This window comes from Microtus oregoni, unplaced genomic scaffold (genome assembly GCF_018167655.1).
Source record: "Microtus oregoni isolate MIOR12 unplaced genomic scaffold, Mior012 000050F_ref0000143, whole genome shotgun sequence".
NCBI classification, from domain to species: domain Eukaryota; kingdom Metazoa; phylum Chordata; class Mammalia; order Rodentia; family Cricetidae; genus Microtus; species Microtus oregoni.
The window spans coordinates 743,003-761,016 of record NW_024543256.1 but is presented as its reverse complement, the minus strand read 5'-3'; the positions used below and the strand labels follow the sequence as shown (position 1 = coordinate 761,016).

Below are 18,014 nucleotides of genomic sequence, written 5' to 3'. Positions count from 1 at the left end.
CCCTTGCCTGGCACCATCTTCCCTCAGAGACTGGGACCACTGCAGAAGGAGGCAGCTGTGGCCTGCACACAGGTGTACACACCTATCCCTCTTGTCTCTCTGCCATTTCTCAGCAGTTATTTTTGCACCTGTCTGTCACCCTTTGTATTCCTTTTACCTCTTTTTTTCCCCTGTCCCCAGGTCTCTGTTTCCATATTTCTCCAGCTTGTTTATCTCTTGGCTATCTAGTCTTCTAACAGCTGTCTTTGTCATCTGTTACCATCCCCCTAACCCTGCTTCTCAGACTCTCCTGCTCCCTCCTGCCTCTTTCTCACTTTGTCTGTCACCCTTGGCAGGCTGGGCCTTGGCTCCATCTGTGGAACACTTACCATCCCCTTTGCCCTCCATCGTGTTGATGGGGGTGTCAGGGCCTGCTGAGCTAACAACCTTAGCTCTCTCTATAATTGCCTGAGGAATGATGAGAGATCAGAGACACAGCAGCAATAGGAAGGGAGACAGGAGAGCCCCTTCCCATCTGTCAAAGGCTTCTTAGTGTTCTGGCTCCTTTCTGCCTGTCTCTGAGTACCCAGCGTAGTGGCAAGAGAGATGACAAATGCTAGAAGACATAAAAATAAATTGAATGTGTGGGTATTAGGATGAATCTAGGATGGGGGACATGCAAGGGCAACTCCATATTCCCAGCCCCTGCTCCTCACTTTGCATGTATACCAAACCCCATTTTGGGATTGAAGATTTGGAAGAAAAATGAGGAAGTAGCTTGATAGAAATCACCAGTTTAATACACAGAGCATCAAAGCATCCTCCTAGACAGACAGTCCTTCTTTGAGCTTCCCTTGCTCCAGTCCTCAAGCCCCTCCACCTCAGACCAAGGCTTATAGTTCCCAAGGCTGTTGTTTGATCCCTTGCTCTCTGATCTGAGTCTCCTACTGCTTCCTACAAGCCTTAAAGTCAAGAATAAGGCTGCCTGGGGCTGCCTGGCCCTGCTAGCACTGGCTTTGTTGGGGGAGGTGTTGGTAAAACAAAACCACTGTTCTCTTCCATTCTGGGCCCCAGCTCAGCTCAGCTCTTGCAGGTTTGGACTATTTTCCACTTCCCAGTGTTTAAGTCGTTCTCTTGGCCTCCAGACCAGCCCTATTGACCCACCCTGGTGCTCTGCCACCTTCACCAGCTTTGAAGGGCAAAGCTACAAGCTGACTGCTGCTCTCAGATCACTCCCTTGTGTGAAATCGATTTGTGACTCCTAGCTATCCTAATGGAGTTCAGATGCCTTAACATGGCATTCCAGGACTCTTGGCCTATCTTTTGGGTATTCTAATTTTTCTTTTATATTTATTGATTTATGTGTGTTTATGCCATGATACTTACTTGAAAATCAGAGAACAATTTATGGGAATCAATTCTCTCCTTCCATTCTCTGTGTTGCAGGAGTCAAACTCATATCATCAGGCTTTATCTGACAAGCATATTTACTCACAGAACCATCTTGTAAGTCCTCCTTACTGGCTTTTTACATTTGAGTGTTCTAATGAGGCGCTCTACTTTGATAAGATTCCGGTTAGATGGATTTGTTGAGAGCATCCAGATTGGAGTTCAGGGCCTCTAGCTCAGTCACCCAGCACTGCATGCTCATTTGTTCAACACCCTTGCCTCTATTATGTCAGTCCAAGTGGCCTGTTTTCTTAGTCATCTGTTTCCTCTCCTGATCCTTTTCTTGGAACTCCAGTCTCTGGGCCCCACTGTGTCCATGGAAACACACTTGGAATAACTTTCTCTTGAAGTGGATGCATCTAGCAGTTGAACTCTGAAGATTAAAAAAAAAAACAAAAGAACCAGGTGCTGAGACTACCAGACATGAGAGATCTTAGAAACACTGTTTTGGAAATATCCCAAAGCTTTTTATGGCCCTGCCTTGACCCTGGCCTAGAACATGTAGCAGTAGGGAGGCCATAATTCCCACTATTGACCTCTGGGGGCTGAAGAGAAACAAGGGAGTGCTTTCTTCTCTTTCTCCAGGCTTCATCCCTCATCCTCGCTTCCTTTTCTTGAGTCTGTTCTATGAAATACAGCTATCTTGGGCCCATTTCCACTTTTCCTATCCTGTTCCCCAAGCTTCCAGCTTGTAGGCACAAACAGCTCTCAGCGGTCAGCTCTTCTTTTGTTTTGTATGAAATGGCATAAATAGGATAATGTATACACATCATTCTTCGCAATATTTTTCACCATGAGGACTTGACTTTATTATTACTTTGTCTGTTTGGTTTGTTGGTTGATTGTTTGGTTTTTCAAGACAGAGTTTCTCCGTGTAAGAACCCTGGCTGTCCTGGAACTTGCTTTGTAGACTAGGCTGGCCTTGAACTCCACCTGCCTTTGTCTCCTGAGGGCTGGGATTAAAGGCATGTGCCACCACTGCCCAGTTCATTCAGCTCTTGGAAAGATAACAATAAAATTACAAGCAAAGTTCTTTATACACGTGTGTGAGCTAGGTAGGAGTCATAGGGATTCATTGTCTACAAGTACTTTCAGACACACGAAAAGCTAGTAGCTACACATGGATTCCTTCAGACACAAACAAACAACATATGCTTGTGAATGCACACACATAACCACATAAATACTCCCCACATGCAGATCTGCATCCACACACATGTCCTTGGACACCTGCTCACAGGTGTATCAAGACACACATGGCTATTGGTACCCACAGAGGGGTTAATTGGGACAACAAATTGATACTAGAGAGGCAGCTGGCAGGAAAGCACAGACCAAGAGAAAGGAACGAAAGGGAATCTGGAATCCTAACCAAGGTGGTCTCTTACAGGTTTCACCTTCCAGGGTAGAATTGCTGTGTAAAGAGGGGAAAGGAGGAAAAATGGGGGAAGGTTTCCATCTGGGGGCGGGACTGAGGGAGGGGCCAAGATCTGGGCTTTGCCCAGATGTTAGTCATTAATGGCTGCTCCATCATTCTTCCTCTCTCCTCCCCCACCTTCCCTCCTCCCTTCTCTCAGTGCCCCCCACTGTCAGCAGCTACCTACTGTAAGTCAACCACTAACCCCCTTCCCTTCGGCGGGAGGGTGAGTGGACTCCAACCAGTTGTGCTGCACCGAGCTGCCCCGGTACTAGGAAGATGGTCGTGGCGCTGTGGTACGTGTGGCCTCTCCTCTTCTGCAGCCCCTGCCTGCTCATAGAGATTCCTGACGAATGTGAGTAGCTGGAGGAAGTTTCGGCACCTCCTCCCACTGCTGTGCTGAGCCCTTCTTTATCTTTTGCCTCTTCACTTTCTCCCCATTTTTAGCCCTCACTCCTTTAGCATAGGGTGGACAAGAGGTACTCAGAACATTGTTTACCTTTAGAAGGACCAGGAGGAAAGCGTGGGGCATGTCAGCACCGTGGACAGGGACATGCATGCTTCCAGCACCACGGACAGCAGACAGCTCTCCTTTTTTTCTTTCTTTTTTTAAGAATGCACATCCCTTCCTAGCCTACTCTCTTCTGCTTCCATTCCCTCCAAACACACCCCAGGGGATGAGGCAGCGAGGAGAATGGGCAGTACTAAGATCTCAGTTCTTTCTCACCTTGGGCCCTGGGTATCCTTATCTCTTAACTGAGACAAGAAAAGACACCTTTAAAACACCAGGGCCTGACTCAACTGCCATCTGAATTCTTTTTGGTGTGTAATTATTTGGTGGAAGCAATGGAAAGGGCTGGAACGGGTGTCTATGATGCTTGGGGGATATCACAGGTAAGTGTATGGCTATTGTGGGGTCTAGCTGTAGAATGAGACTAAGCTTTTGGGTTGGCTTGTGTATTTGTGTGTGTATAATGTATGTATTTTGACTGACCAGATGACTGTTGCTGGAGATTATTTTAATTTCCTATTTGAGTAAGTTTGTGAGTCACTTTAACTTATTTAGAGGTCAAGTTTGTGGAAATGTTGAGGTATTTGCCTGTAATGTTTCATTGTAGTGGGCTGGATATATGGGTGTATGTTCTCAGATGAGTAGTAGTTTTACTACAATGGAATTTCCTCCTAAGTTTCAGCAAGAGTTGTTTTCACAGTGCTCTAAGTGGTTGTCATCCTGTAGGAAAGAACCATATATGATGTACCATATATGATGGCGTTCATGCATATTGAGTTGCCAGACTTTAATCCCTGCCCACTTTGTCATCTTTGTCTCTGAGTCTGGACATAAAGAGAGACAAGCTCTGGAGCAGGGGTGGGGAAGAATGTGCCAAGAATGGGATAGGAGCCAAGCAAGGTGAACTTTGGAGGAGGTAAAGAGACACTGGTGGCACAGAGATTGAGGCTACTCCCTTACACATCCACTTATCCACCAGAGTTGCTTAGGGACTTATAAGTATGGTTGGAAATATGAGCCAGACACTTGATCCCATTAAATTCAGAGATGTAAATGGAATGGGACACAGCAATAGAAACACACACAAGTGAAGATTTACACTTAAAGGAACAGTCGTCTGCACAGACATAAAGGGGCAGTCGTCTGCACAGACATGGGGGACTATATACACAACCCAGCACTGAGAACTGAGATGTAAGCACAGCCAGACAAGTATGCATGTGTGCTCTAGGAAGGCCTTAATACATACATCAGCAGACACGGGACATGCACATTCCAGACATCCACGCCTGTGCCAGACCCCAACTTTTGCACATTCACTGACATATAGTGGTCCTTCTTCCCTCTCTGCCTTTCACTTGTCTTTCAAGGTCTGCCTCCTAATCTGAAGTGCCAAGGCCTTATGCTGAGTATCAACCTACCCTGCTGCCAGATGGACTGGTTCATCTTGCCTGGATGTGTCTCTGTGTGGTGGGGGCAGGGATAATTTAGAAAAAGTGGCAGTGAGGACAAACAGCTAGGCCAAGAGATCACAGCAGCTCGATAAGGCTGCCCTGAGCAATGAGCAGCCCTTGGTACTGACCCTGATACGACACAGCAGGCAGCCGTGTTGCCTCCCTATTGAGACCTACCACCCATCTTTCCTTCCCCAGACTCTCCAGCCCACTTTGTCTCTCTTCTTGTTTCTTTCACTTAGTTGATTCCCCTCATCCTGTCACTGCTGTCAGTCTTTTGCTCTCAAATTGGCTCCTCCCCAGCTCATAGACCTCTGTGGTGTTCCTAGGGAGACCTTTTTTTCTCTTCTGGGAGCCTTATGCTGAAATTGGAGTCTTTTGTGCTTTCAGAGCCAGCCCACTGTACCTATTCCCCTTCTCCCCTCCCTCGATTCCCCTTCTGCTCAGTAGAGTCCTGGGCTTGGGGCAGCTCCTTTGCCCTAGGGAGCTCGGTGGCCTCCTGGGAGGAAGGACGGAGAGAAAGAGCACTGGCACAGGTCCTGCGGGTTATGGAGACTCAGATGCTGGCAGGGCCTTTGGGGAGGGCTTGAGGAGGAGGGGCGCCAGGCTCTGAAGGCTGGGCTTTCCTAATTGAAAACACTGAACTGCACTAATTGGATTAGGAGGGAAGTGGGCTGGAGCAGGGAGGGTGCCAGCTGCCAGGCTGTCTGCCTCCAAACCTTCCAAGGCATCTTGGAAGGTTAGTTTTGTGGGCCTTACCCAACCTTGCCAGGGACTATAATAGCAGTCTTTTGTTTTTGTTTGTTTGTTTGGTTGGTTGGTGTTTCGAGACAGGGATTCTCTGTGTAGCTCTGGCTGTCCTGGAACTAGTTCTTGTAGACCAGGCTGGCCTCTAACTCACAGAGATCCACTGGTCTCTGCCTCCTAAGGGCTGAGGTTAAAAGCGTGTGCCACCACTGCCTGAGCACTCTTTACTAAAGGCAAAAGTTCTGTATTTCTGGACCTACAGATCCTGGGACTCCATCTGGTGGAATCTTTTTTCTTGGACATTGTGCCATCTAGAGATCCTGTCCAGTGACCCCTGAGCTTTACCTGCCATTGCTCAGCCCAGCCTGTACCCTCTTATTACCACCACCATAACCCTTCTGCTTCTCTTCTCCATGGGAGTCTGCTCCAGCTTGCTTCTCCTGCCATTGGACCCTATTGTGACTGTTCTCAGCATTTCTCTCCCTTCTCTCCCTTGCTGTCTGGATTCTCAGATAAAGGACACCATGGTAAGTTGAGGAGTGGGAGTATGTATTTGAAGGTCACAGAGAGAGGAGGAGGGGCCTTGGGTTGAGCCAGCACACCTCTGTCCTGCATATTGGAGGTCACTTTGCTTTCTTTTAGTGCTGTAAGTGGGTGTGGTTGGGGGCTTTTTCTGGCTCAGATCCCTTGTCCCTTAACTCAGTCCAGAAGCTCCTCTTGGCTTCTTCTCTCACCTGAGTTTAGCATCTTTGCTCTCTCTCTGCTTCTGCTGGAATGTCTGCCACTCTCACATTGCTTCTGTCTATTGCTGTCTCTCTGGTGCCATGTCTTCCCACTAGGAATTGTTCTTCTGTGTCAGTTTTTTGTTTGTTTGTTTGTTTGGTGTGTGTGTGTGTGTGTGTGTGTGTGTGTGTGTGTGTGAGAGAGAGAGAGAGAGAGAGAGAGAGAGAGAGAGAGAGAGAGAGAGAGTTGGGAGGGTTAAAGACAGGATTTCTCTGTGTAGCCCAGCTGTCCTGGAATTGGCTGGCCTCAGACTCAGAGATCTTCCTGAGTGCTGGGATTAATTATGTGCACCACTACAGCTGGACTGGAATTGTTTTTTTCTTTTTCTCTCTTTTCTTTTCTTTTCTTTTCTTGACTTTTTGTTCTTTCTGTCTCTCTAATCCAAGTACTAACTAGTCATACTTAGCTTCTGAGAGCAGATGCTATCTTTTCTCCATTCCTCATATGCACATTTCTGATTCCTTGTGTCTCTCAGCTTCTCCTTATATGCATATCCTAACTGGCCATGGATTTTTTTTAAGGACCCTGGTATCTTCAGGATGAGACAGGAGTTGAGGCCATGGTACCAACTAGGCATAAATTACCCAATTTTCTTATTTTGTTTCCAGTGATGGAGCCACCTGTCATCACGGAACAGTCTCCACGGCGCCTGGTTGTCTTCCCAACAGATGACATAAGCCTCAAATGTGAGGCCAGAGGCAGACCTCAAGTGGAGTGAGTAACCCTCATCTTCTGAGCCTCTGACTGCTGACCTCAACCTCTAGCCCACAAGCTTCCCTGACTTGAGTCTAGAAGCCTCAGATCTGGGCTGTAACCTTAACCTTGAGTCCCTGCCCACTCTGGCCCCACCCCCTGGGGCTTCATAACCTCCAGCCCTATCCTGTTGCAGCATGTTTTGGGTGCCAGGACTTCTCATCCATGCTCTGCCCACAGGTTCCGCTGGACGAAAGATGGCATCCATTTCAAACCCAAGGAAGAAGTGGGTGTGGTGGTGCATGAAGCACCTTATTCTGGATCCTTCACCATCGAAGGCAACAACAGCTTTGCCCAGAGGTTTCAGGGCATCTATCGCTGCTATGCCAGCAATAAGCTAGGAACTGCCATGTCCCACGAGATCCAGCTTGTGGCTGAGGGTGCGAGGCACTGCAGGGCCAGGGAGGGCTTGGGGTACCTAAGAGGAAGGCTCTTAGATTCCAGAGGCTGGGTGGGGGCCTGGCTGACAACCGTTGTCCTCTCAGCTGGTTGTGTGGTGATTGAAGTACCTGGGTTCCATGGTAGCCCTCATCCCACCCCAGCTGTCCCATTGCCCCTTCCTCTTTTCTCTACTCCCCTGAACTTGGGATCACCTTATTGCCCCTTCCTTCTCTCAGTCTTTCTCAGTGCCCACCTTGTGACTGATGCTGGTGGCCTGGGATCTGTGGCCTGGTTGAACGGGTGGGTGACTGCCTAAGGGTCTAGTCTGCCCTTCACCTATTTCTGTCTGAGTCACTCCTTGGCTTGGGCTTTGTGGCTGTTGTTTCTGCCTGAGTTCCTCTTCTACTTCTTAGCTCATCTCTGTCAATCTCTGCCATTCATCTTCCCTTGGTTTTCCTTCTTTGTTCTCTGCTGCCTTCCACTCCTCTTCCACAGCATCTCTAACTTGGCTTCTCCATCCTCTCGTTCCTGGTTCCTGCTCTAGGGCTCTGTCTTTATCTGTGTTGCCCTTTCCCTGGGGTTTTTCCTCTACATTCCATCCTCCATGAGCTTTCTGCCTCCTGAGCACTTTCCTCTCCCTTCCCTGCCCCTTAAGTTACCTTGGGAACCGTTACCATGGTTTCCTGTGTCAAGATGATGGAAGGGTCTGTGACTCCCGCATCCCTTCACAGCTCCCCTCCCCCACTGCTGCACCTCAGCCTCCCCCTGCCATTCTTGTCCTTTCCTGGGGTGGGTGGGAGAGTGGGGAATGGTGGTGGATTAACCATTCTTGGCCACTTGACCTTCTGTTCACCATCTCTTTGCCGTGGAACCTCCATCTCCACTATGAGCCTCAGAGGCATCCAGAATTTTTGCCTCCCTTTATGTGAATTTCCACTTGGCCCTTTCACACCCTTGCAAATCACTAAGACAGTTCTCCCTCCTCCTTCTTCCTGTCTTCAGCTGTTTTAACAAGGATGAGAGTGTCAGCCTCTGTCCTTTCCAGGTGCCCCCAAGTGGCCGAAGGAGACTGTAAAGCCTGTGGAAGTGGAGGAAGGGGAGTCAGTAGTTCTGCCTTGCAACCCTCCACCCAGTGCAGCCCCACTCAGGATCTACTGGATGAACAGCAGTGGGTGTCAGAAGGAGCTGCTGCCTGGGCCGTGGGGGCTGAGGGCTGGGGTCTTCTCCTACAGATTCTCACTTCTATCTCCTTATCCCTTCTGCAGAGATTTTACACATCAAACAAGATGAGCGGGTGTCCATGGGCCAGAACGGAGACCTGTATTTTGCCAATGTGCTGACCTCAGACAATCACTCGGACTATATCTGCAATGCCCACTTCCCTGGGACCCGGACCATCATTCAGAAGGAACCTATTGACCTCCGGGTCAAGCCCAGTGAGTCCCAGAAACTTTGATAACCCTATCTCACATTTTTCTTGACTTCCAGCCTTGCCCCCCCCCAAAAGAGACACACAACCCCATACATCCTCAAAAGCAGTATGACTCTCAACTTTATGCACTGAGGCCCCCTTCCCATGTGGTGAAGGTAGAAGATGGACATGCTTTTTTATGCTTTTTTTATTTTTTTGAGACAGAGTCTTACTCTGTAGCTCTGGCTGGCCTGGAACTTGCTATATAAATCAGAATGGCCTTGAACTCATGGAAATCTGCCTGCTTATGCTTCCCAGGTGCTGGGATTGTAGTCATGTGTTACCAAATGCTGCTAAAACACAGTTTATAAACAAAAAATAGTTTCGCTCTATAACCCAATGATTCTTGAACTAATGATTCTTCTGCCTCAAATTCATGAATGGGTGTTGATATTACAGGTAGGGCCACCATACCCATTGGGCATCTTTTTTTTTTCTGGAACCCAGGGCCTCTTGAATGTTAGGCACACTTTTTATCCTGCAGCCATTCTTTTTAACATAGGAGCAAGCAAGGGCCTAGGGGCCTACTGGGATGTCTGAGTCCTCCAAGTCTGCTGATTCACTCCCTTTCTCCTGTTAGCCAACAGCATGATTGACCGGAAGCCACGCCTGCTGTTCCCTACAAACTCCAGCAGCCACCTGGTAGCCTTGCAGGGGCAGTCATTGATCCTGGAATGCATTGCTGAGGGATTGTAAGTGTGGGTTTCTAGGGTGGAGGGCTGGGACTGGGTAACCCCAGGAAGCTTAGGCTTCAGGACTGAGTGACTTTGTTATCTCTCCCTTCTCTTCTCCCTTGGCATTGTGACCCTGGGCAGCCCTACACCCACCATCAAGTGGCTGCACCCCAGTGACCCTATGCCGACACACCGTGTTATCTACCAAAACCACAATAAGACCCTACAGCTACTCAATGTGGGTGAAGAGGATGATGGAGAATATACCTGCCTTGCTGAAAACTCACTGGGCAGTGCACGGCATGCCTACTACGTCACTGTGGAAGGTATGAGCCTGGTACACCATTTCCCAGCCATCACAGGCTCCTCAAAATGGCTTTCAGATGGCCTGCAGTGTCCACTGTCATGGGAGAGGACAGGGCCTGTACTAAGGGCCAGTGCAGGCTTTAGGCTTAGGTGGCTCTCTCCTTCTGCTCAGCTGCCCCATACTGGCTGCAGAAGCCCCAGAGCCATTTGTATGGACCAGGAGAGACTGCTCACCTAGACTGCCAAGTCCAGGGCAGGCCCCAGCCAGAGATAACCTGGAGTATCAATGGAATGTCTATGGAGAGTAAGCAGGGCCTCAGTAGTGGTTGGGTGTGTGGGGAATACAGGAAACCATCAAGGAGGGTGACGAGGGGTCTCAGCACAGCTCAATGTTCTGACCTGGGCCTTTGGGCCCTGCCTGTTGCACACAGAGGTGAACAAGGACCAGAAGTACCGGATTGAGCAGGGGTCTCTGATCCTGAGTAACGTGCAACCAAGTGACACGATGGTGACCCAGTGTGAGGCCCGCAACCAGCATGGGATCCTGCTAGCCAATGCCTACATCTATGTTGTCCGTGAGTGCCGTGTCAGCAGGCCGTGTGGCCTATCTTTTGCCTGCCTTCCCTCCCCCGTCCCTTCTCTCCCACCCACCTGCCTATCTTTGCCTCATAGCTCCCATTCTGTCCCTTCAGTCCACCAAAACTACTCAGCTATAGCTTCTTGGAGCTGCCTTGCTCCTTGCTAAGACTTTCGCCCCGTTTCTCCTTCATCCTCACAATAGTTGGGCGTGGGAGTCATAGTAAGGACAGGATCTTGTCATCATGTCTGAGCAGAGGTGTACCCTGGACAAGATGTAATCCAAGATAGTCTGATGCCTTCTGTCACAGAGACCCAGAAAGATTGTGGGCTGGGCAGGGAAGACTTTGGATAAGACACTGGTTGCTCTTTGAGACCAAATAATTGGGAGAATCCTGGTGACTAGAGTCCATGCAAGGCTAAGGAGACCATATAACCAAGGCTAAGAGGGACAGCCTGGAATGGGGAAGCCAGTGAGCATGACTCCCAGGGGTCTGTGTGCTATCTGGGGAGTCACTGACTTCTCCCATACTTGGGACCTCTAGACCTATCCTGTTTCCTGAGACTGTTCTTCTCCTAGAACTGCCAGCCAGGATCCTAACAAAAGACAATCAGACATACATGGCAGTTGAGGGCAGCACTGCTTACTTGCTGTGCAAGGCCTTTGGAGCCCCCGTTCCTAGTGTCCAGTGGTGAGTGCTCATCCTGTGGAGGCTTCTAAGCTATATCCTCATCTAAGGATTCTAGGAGGGCAGGTTAGTTCAATATAGACCCTCTGCTTGCTCTAGGGTGGATGAGGAAGGAACCATGGTGCTTCAGGATGAACAGTTTTTCCCTTATGCCAATGGGACCCTGGGTATCAGAGACCTCCAGGCCAATGACACTGGACGCTATTTCTGCCAGGCTGCGAATGACCAGAACAATGTGACCATTTCGGCTAACCTGCAGGTTAAAGGTTAGATAATGCCCAGTCATGACTGTTAGACCTCCTAAGAGGTAAGGTTAAAGTCTGTGGAGAACATGAAAGTGACTTCCTCTCGTTTTTGCTCCTCTCAGAAGCAACCCAGATCATACAGGGGCCCAGGAGTGCAATTGAGAAGAAAGGTGCAACGGTGACGTTCATGTGCCAGGCCTCCTTTGACCCCTCTTTGCAGGCCAGCATCACTTGGCGTGGAGATGGCCGAGACCTCCAGGAACGTGGGGACAGTGACAAGTGAGGGTCCCCAGCCCCAAACTGGGCTAGGTAGAAGCAAGCAGAATGAAAAAAATTGAGAGACAGACATTGTAGCCTTGTCCAGGCAGGAGGCACTACTGCTCAGAGAGAGAACATAGTGGGGCATGGTGGGACAAGGAAAGGGGGCAGGAATGACAGGAAAATTGAATCTGCCACTAGCTGAGGGCCTGTGTGCCCTCTCCACAGGTATTTCATAGAAGATGGGAAGCTGATCATCCAGAGCCTGGACTACAGTGACCAGGGCAACTACAGCTGTGTAGCCAGCACTGAATTGGATGAGGTCGAGAGCAGGGCACAGCTCTTAGTGGTGGGTAAGTTCTAATATAGTGTTAGGTACAAAGGGTACCTCCTTTTGGTCTACCATGTCCAGGCACCTGTTGCTGGACATTCTGAGTTGTGGGTGGGGGCTTATGGATAAGGCCAGAGAATCCACTCTCAGTGAGAATCCACTCTCTGTGGCCCGCAGGGAGCCCTGGGCCAGTGCCCCACTTGGAACTGTCTGACCGTCACCTGCTGAAGCAGAGCCAGGTGCACTTATCTTGGAGCCCTGCTGAAGACCACAACTCTCCCATCGAGAGTAAGAGACCTGAGTGTCGTATCCCCCTGCACTGTCCCGTACAGTTGTTCCTCTTCCTGGGACCCTCCTCTCTTCCAGAACCATAGCCACAAGATGGCCTGCCTCACCTGTTTTTCCAGGGAGCTTGTGTTCCTTTATAGTACCCTCCTCCTTCTCGCCCTCCTCACTAAGCTACGTTATATGCTCATTACTCCACTGTGGATTGTTTCTTGGCAGAGTATGACATTGAGTTTGAGGACAAGGAAATGGCTCCCGAGAAATGGTACAGTCTGGGCAAGGTGCCAGGAAATCAGACCTCTACCACCCTCAAACTGTCCCCCTATGTCCACTACACCTTTCGGGTCACTGCCATCAACAAATATGGCCCCGGGGAGCCCAGCCCTGTCTCTGAGACTGTGGTCACACCTGAAGCAGGTAAGCCAAGGCAGTACCCTCTTCTAGATCACCTGGAAGAGGTGCTAGTCATTGGGATCCAGGTTCTGTGGAGAGGGTCTGGAGAGGTGCTGTGCCCATGCCCTCTGCTTCCAGGGATTCAGGGGGCAACAGGGAAGTTTGTGCTGCACTCTTGGGGCTGCTGTTTTATTGCTTCAGGGGCCAGTGTGGGCCATTTGTTCCTCGTTCTTGCTGCAGCACTGATAGGCTGACACTTTACTTTCCAGCCCCAGAGAAGAACCCTGTGGATGTGAAAGGGGAAGGGAATGAGACCAACAATATGGTCATCACATGGAAGGTGAGGGTCCCTACCCTGATTTACACTATGGACATGAAGCCAGGACCCAGCTCTTTGCTGTCCCTTGACTGTGCTAAAGAGGAAGCCAATGTCTGGGGAATATCTGGCCTGGAGGACAAGGCACAGAAGAAGATGGGAGCCCTTGGCCAATGGGCTTCTTTTCTGCTGGCCTCCTCCAGCCCCTCCGGTGGATGGATTGGAATGCTCCCCAGATTCAGTACCGTGTGCAGTGGCGCCCACAGGGCAAGCAGGAGACCTGGAAGGAACAGACCGTGAGCGACCCGTTCCTGGTGGTGTCTAACACTTCCACCTTTGTGCCTTATGAGATCAAAGTCCAGGCAGTGAACAACCAGGGCAAGGGCCCTGAGCCCCAGGTCACCATTGGCTACTCGGGGGAAGACTGTGAGTACTAGAGTGGGCCTGGCCCATGCCAAGGGGTGCAGAGGCTGGTGTCCAGAATCCTCATGCATGTCAGCCTGTGCATATGTGTATTTCACCCCCCACTTGCCATTGTCAGCTCCCACCTCTCAGTGCTTCAGTGTGCAATTCCCACAGTCAAGGGCATGCATTCCCATAGATATTGCAATGTTATGAAATTCTGCACAGCTCAAATTGCTGCATGTCTGCCATTAGCAGAAATAGCAGCCACTATTCCAGTTGAGTGAACCAGCACTATCTTTGACAGCACTTCCTCTCTCTGACTCAGGGAATATTTGGTATAAGCTGAGCATCCCTCATCAGAAAATTCCAACTCTGAGATTGGAGCTGAAATATGGCCCCCTAAGTGGGAAATTCCACACTCGACTTTTTCTGTTGGATCAGTGAAAACACAGGCTTGCTAAAAATAGTGTAGGATATATATATGTATATATGGCTGGGATACACTTCATTTGGTGGAGTGCTAGCCTAGCATAATGAAGGCAGGATTGGATCCCCAGGACCATATAAAGCAAGCATGGAGGTGTACCCCTGCAATCCCAGCACACAGGAGGTAGTGTCAGGAGGATTGGAAGTTCAAGACCATCCTTAGCTACATATATACTTTGAGGCCAGCCTGGTCTTATATGTATGTGTATATATACATACATATATGCTAAAGCTAAATGTGGCATTCTAGAATTTTGGAAGCAGAGGCAAGAATTAGATGATACCCTGGGATACATAGTAATTTCCAGGATAGCCCTAACGACAGAGAGAAACACTGTGGATTTACTTAGAACCTATCCTCAAAACATCTCATTATGTATATGCAAATATTTCAAAACATAAAAGAATCCAACTCACTTCAGTCCCAGCATGTTAAGAGTCAGTTCCCAGAGCATGATCCCATGCCTTGTGGGTTTCCTTGAGTCTGGAGCATCACCAAATGGTAATTTTGAGCACCCACTTAGGATTTTTTGTGTGATTTCTCTGTGTAAGTTACTGCTCTCTTCCTGAAGAGCCCTATTCTTCACTGACTAGTACCTTGTGCAGCATGCAGCTCCCTTTCCTTGGAGGCGTCTTGCCTGCTGGTTCAGGTGGGGGCCTGTGTCTTCTTCAAATAAGTGGCTATTTTCAGACCCCCAGGTGAGCCCTGAGCTGGAAGACATCACAATCTTCAACTCAAGCACTGTGCTGGTCAGATGGAGGCCCGTGGACTTGGCCCAGGTTAAGGGCCACCTCAGGGGCTACAATGTAAGGATTCAGGGTATGGGGAAAGCTAAGGAAGGATGGGATAGGACCGAGGGCTGGGAGTCTGTCATCTGGGAGCAGCTCTCCTGAAAGTTCTTGGGTTGGAAGAAAGGGCCTATGAGAAGAGTGGTGAGGATCATGTGTTGAATGATTTCTCCCATTGTGAGATCTGTTGGCCATCTGTACAGGTAACATACTGGTGGAAAGGCAGTCAGAGAAAGCACAGCAAGAGGCATGTCCACAAAAGCCACATGGTGGTACCTGCCAACACCACCAGTGCCATCCTCAGTGGCTTGCGTCCTTACAGCTCCTATCACGTGGAGGTACAGGCCTTTAATGGGCGAGGCTTGGGACCTGCAAGTGAATGGACCTTCAGCACCCCAGAGGGAGGTGAGTCTGACACCTCACCTTGTGCCTACATCCCCTGCCCCTTCTCCTTGGACTCAGGTGAGGACCTGCTACCCTTCTGTGCTTCCACAGTGCCTGGTCACCCTGAGGCATTACACCTGGAGTGCCAGTCGGACACAAGCCTGCTACTGCACTGGCAGCCACCACTCAGCCACAACGGAGTGCTCACCGGCTACCTTCTCTCTTATCACCCCTGTGAGTGCACTGTACCTGCTGTGGAGGCTCAGGTATGCAGAAAGGCCCCCGAGGCACTAAGCCAGCCCCTTGCTTCTCTCCACAGTGGATGGGGAAAGCAAGGAACAGTTGTTCTTCAACCTTTCGGACCCAGAGCTCCGAACTCATAATCTCACCAACCTCAACCCCGATCTGCAGTACCACTTCCAGCTACAAGCTACCACCCAGAAGGGCCCTGGTGAGGCCATTGTGCGTGAAGGAGGCACCATGGCCCTGTTTGGTGAGCTGGTACAAGGGTTTGGGGATGTTAGCCTTGAGGGCTTCCCTTGCTTAACCCAGGGAGAAGGTTGATTGGGGGGGATAAGCTAAGGAGAGTGGGCCTTTGAAGGGCCATGTGGTCGCCCTCTGCTCCTACATTCTCCAGGCAAGCCAGATTTTGGCAATATCTCAGCCACAGCAGGTGAAAACTACAGTGTGGTCTCCTGGGTCCCTCGGGAGGGCCAGTGCAACTTCAGGTTCCACATCTGGTTCAAAGCTTTGCCTGGTGAGTGCAGAAAGATATTCCTGGGCCAGGGAGCCAAGGCTCTGTCCCCTGACCCCAAGGTGTCCCCAATCTTCCTGCTAAGTCCCCTGCCACTGTGCTTTACAGAAGGGAAAGTGAGCCCTGAGCACCAACCTCAGCCTCAGTATGTAAGCTACAATCAGAGCTCCTACACGCAGTGGGACCTACAGCCTGACACCGAGTATGAGATCCACCTGATGAAGGAAAAGGTGGTCCTGCACCATCTGACTGTAAAGACTAATGGCACTGGTGAGGCACTGGGGCCACCATCTAATGCCAGGAAGCCTTGGGCACCACTGCCGGGTTTGTTGCATGCAGCCCTTAGCAGCCATGATCCATTGCACAGCTCTCACCTCCCTGAAATCTGAGTGTGCTTTGGACAGTGTACCTCTCCCTATACCGTCTACAGGGGGCTCTCTTCCCTCTCTCCTTCTCCTCTGTTACTGAGGCACCTTCTGGCCCCCTATAGCTTCAAGTGAGTCCTGAGCACCAGACCCTAACTCAGAGGCTGCTGCTCAAGTTTAGGAATAAATGTAGTGTGCCCCTTGGCAGCATAGCTCATCCCATGGTCTGGACTTTGTCTCCTTCCCGCGCTGTGCCTTCAGGCCCCGTGCGAGTTTCTACTACAGGTAGCTTCGCCTCTGAGGGCTGGTTCATCGCCTTTGTCAGCGCTATCATTCTCTTGCTCCTCATCCTGCTCATTCTCTGCTTCATCAAGCGCAGCAAGGGTGGCAAGTACTCAGGTAACTCTGGAAAATGTACAGGTTCGGGTGCAGCTGAGGGTAGAGAAAAACCACCTTGCCCCAAGAGCCCCAGCTTGGGAATGGCAGGATAAGCATAGTCATAGAGGTGGGATTCAGACCGCAGGCCAAGGCTGCCTTCTTCCCAGGCTGCAGCTACAGAGGCCTATGCAGGTGGCAGCTGGACCCTCATGGGTTGGGTGGGTCACTCTGAAGGCTTCTAAGTGCTGTCAGGACAGTGCTGGGGGCTCTCACAGCAAAGGGACTCAGAATCTGGGGGTGAAGTTGACTCCTGCTATGTCTGTAGTGAAAGACAAGGAGGACACTCAGGTGGATTCTGAGGCGCGGCCCATGAAAGACGAGACCTTTGGCGAATACAGGTGAGCAGGGGAAGGAGCAGGGGTTTTGACCAGGCTCTGCCTGACCTCTTCTTACCCAACTCCTCTCTCTTTTCTCTGCTTCGGGGTGACTTCAGGTCCCTGGAGAGGTAAGGTGGAACAGTGGGGATGTACAGTTAGAGCCTAGGGACTGAGAAGGACCCCCATTTTTGCCCTTTTGGGGAGAAGTCAATGCCTAGCTATTCTCATGCTAAAATCCCACTTGCTGGGCCGCCTGTCACGTTCCTGGCTGCCTTTAACCCCAAGAAAAGCCCCAGGAGTAGTAGGCACAGGCCCTGTGGCATCATGCATACAGCCTGATCTCCCAGAAGTGTGTCAAAATGAGTTCAGGATTTCCTGTGGGGTCAGGCAAATAAAAGAGGGCAAGAACCTACTAGGGTTACTGCTGGGGGGTCTCCTGCCAGGACCCTTGCAACATATCTTCTTCTCCCATCCTCTGTCCCTACAGTGACAATGAAGAGAAGGCCTTCGGCAGCAGCCAGCCATCTCTTAATGGAGACATCAAACCCCTAGGCAGTGATGACAGCCTGGCCGATTATGGGGGCAGTGTGGACGTCCAATTCAATGAGGATGGCTCTTTCATCGGCCAGTACAGTGGCAAAAAAGAGAAGGAGGCAGCAGGAGGCAATGACAGCTCAGGGGCTACCTCTCCTATCAACCCTGTAGTAGCCCTAGAATAGTAAGGGTTAGCAAGGTGAGGCAGGCCAAGCTGGGCCCAGGACCAGAGGTGCAGGAGAGCCCAGGGGCCAAGACACCTACCTGCTGACCTTGGGATTGAATCCCCTTCCTCTTTTCATAGCCCATGGAAGACTTGACTGGAGCAGAGGAGAGGAACTGTGGCTTCAAGTCTCCTTTTTAAGCACCCGCTACCCTTTTATTGCCAAAACCCAGCTGCACCCTTTCCTGGGCATACGCTGCTTTGCCCCAGCTTGGGGCAGTTCACTCCCATATCAGGGATCTTCAGGTGCTGCCTTGGCTACCCATTTAGGCAGGGAGGCTACAGTTTGGGGGAGATGACA

The 18,014-nt window shown here is 50.3% G+C and overlaps 1 protein-coding gene across 1 annotated transcript in view; it reads left to right on the top strand.

Moving 5' to 3' along the window:
* The window catches only part of LOC121437130 (neural cell adhesion molecule L1-like), a 25,401-nt gene extending 7,387 nt beyond the window's left edge, over positions 1-18,014 (top strand). The window contains exons 3-30 of the mRNA XM_041636968.1: positions 3,006-3,200; positions 6,070-6,084; positions 6,949-7,054; positions 7,274-7,473; positions 8,520-8,642; positions 8,740-8,910; positions 9,526-9,637; positions 9,761-9,945; positions 10,098-10,229; positions 10,357-10,500; positions 11,082-11,193; positions 11,290-11,456; positions 11,558-11,714; positions 11,922-12,046; positions 12,202-12,312; positions 12,529-12,726; positions 12,972-13,042; positions 13,222-13,444; positions 14,601-14,716; positions 14,902-15,103; positions 15,194-15,316; positions 15,402-15,575; positions 15,720-15,839; positions 15,945-16,106; positions 16,463-16,600; positions 16,905-16,977; positions 17,073-17,084; positions 17,444-18,014. Of these exons, the coding sequence (XP_041492902.1) occupies positions 3,125-3,200; positions 6,070-6,084; positions 6,949-7,054; positions 7,274-7,473; positions 8,520-8,642; positions 8,740-8,910; positions 9,526-9,637; positions 9,761-9,945; positions 10,098-10,229; positions 10,357-10,500; positions 11,082-11,193; positions 11,290-11,456; positions 11,558-11,714; positions 11,922-12,046; positions 12,202-12,312; positions 12,529-12,726; positions 12,972-13,042; positions 13,222-13,444; positions 14,601-14,716; positions 14,902-15,103; positions 15,194-15,316; positions 15,402-15,575; positions 15,720-15,839; positions 15,945-16,106; positions 16,463-16,600; positions 16,905-16,977; positions 17,073-17,084; positions 17,444-17,675 (3,780 nt within the window). The 5' untranslated portion in view covers positions 3,006-3,124 and the 3' untranslated portion in view covers positions 17,676-18,014. The remainder of the gene's footprint in view (positions 1-3,005; positions 3,201-6,069; positions 6,085-6,948; positions 7,055-7,273; positions 7,474-8,519; positions 8,643-8,739; positions 8,911-9,525; positions 9,638-9,760; positions 9,946-10,097; positions 10,230-10,356; positions 10,501-11,081; positions 11,194-11,289; positions 11,457-11,557; positions 11,715-11,921; positions 12,047-12,201; positions 12,313-12,528; positions 12,727-12,971; positions 13,043-13,221; positions 13,445-14,600; positions 14,717-14,901; positions 15,104-15,193; positions 15,317-15,401; positions 15,576-15,719; positions 15,840-15,944; positions 16,107-16,462; positions 16,601-16,904; positions 16,978-17,072; positions 17,085-17,443) is intronic.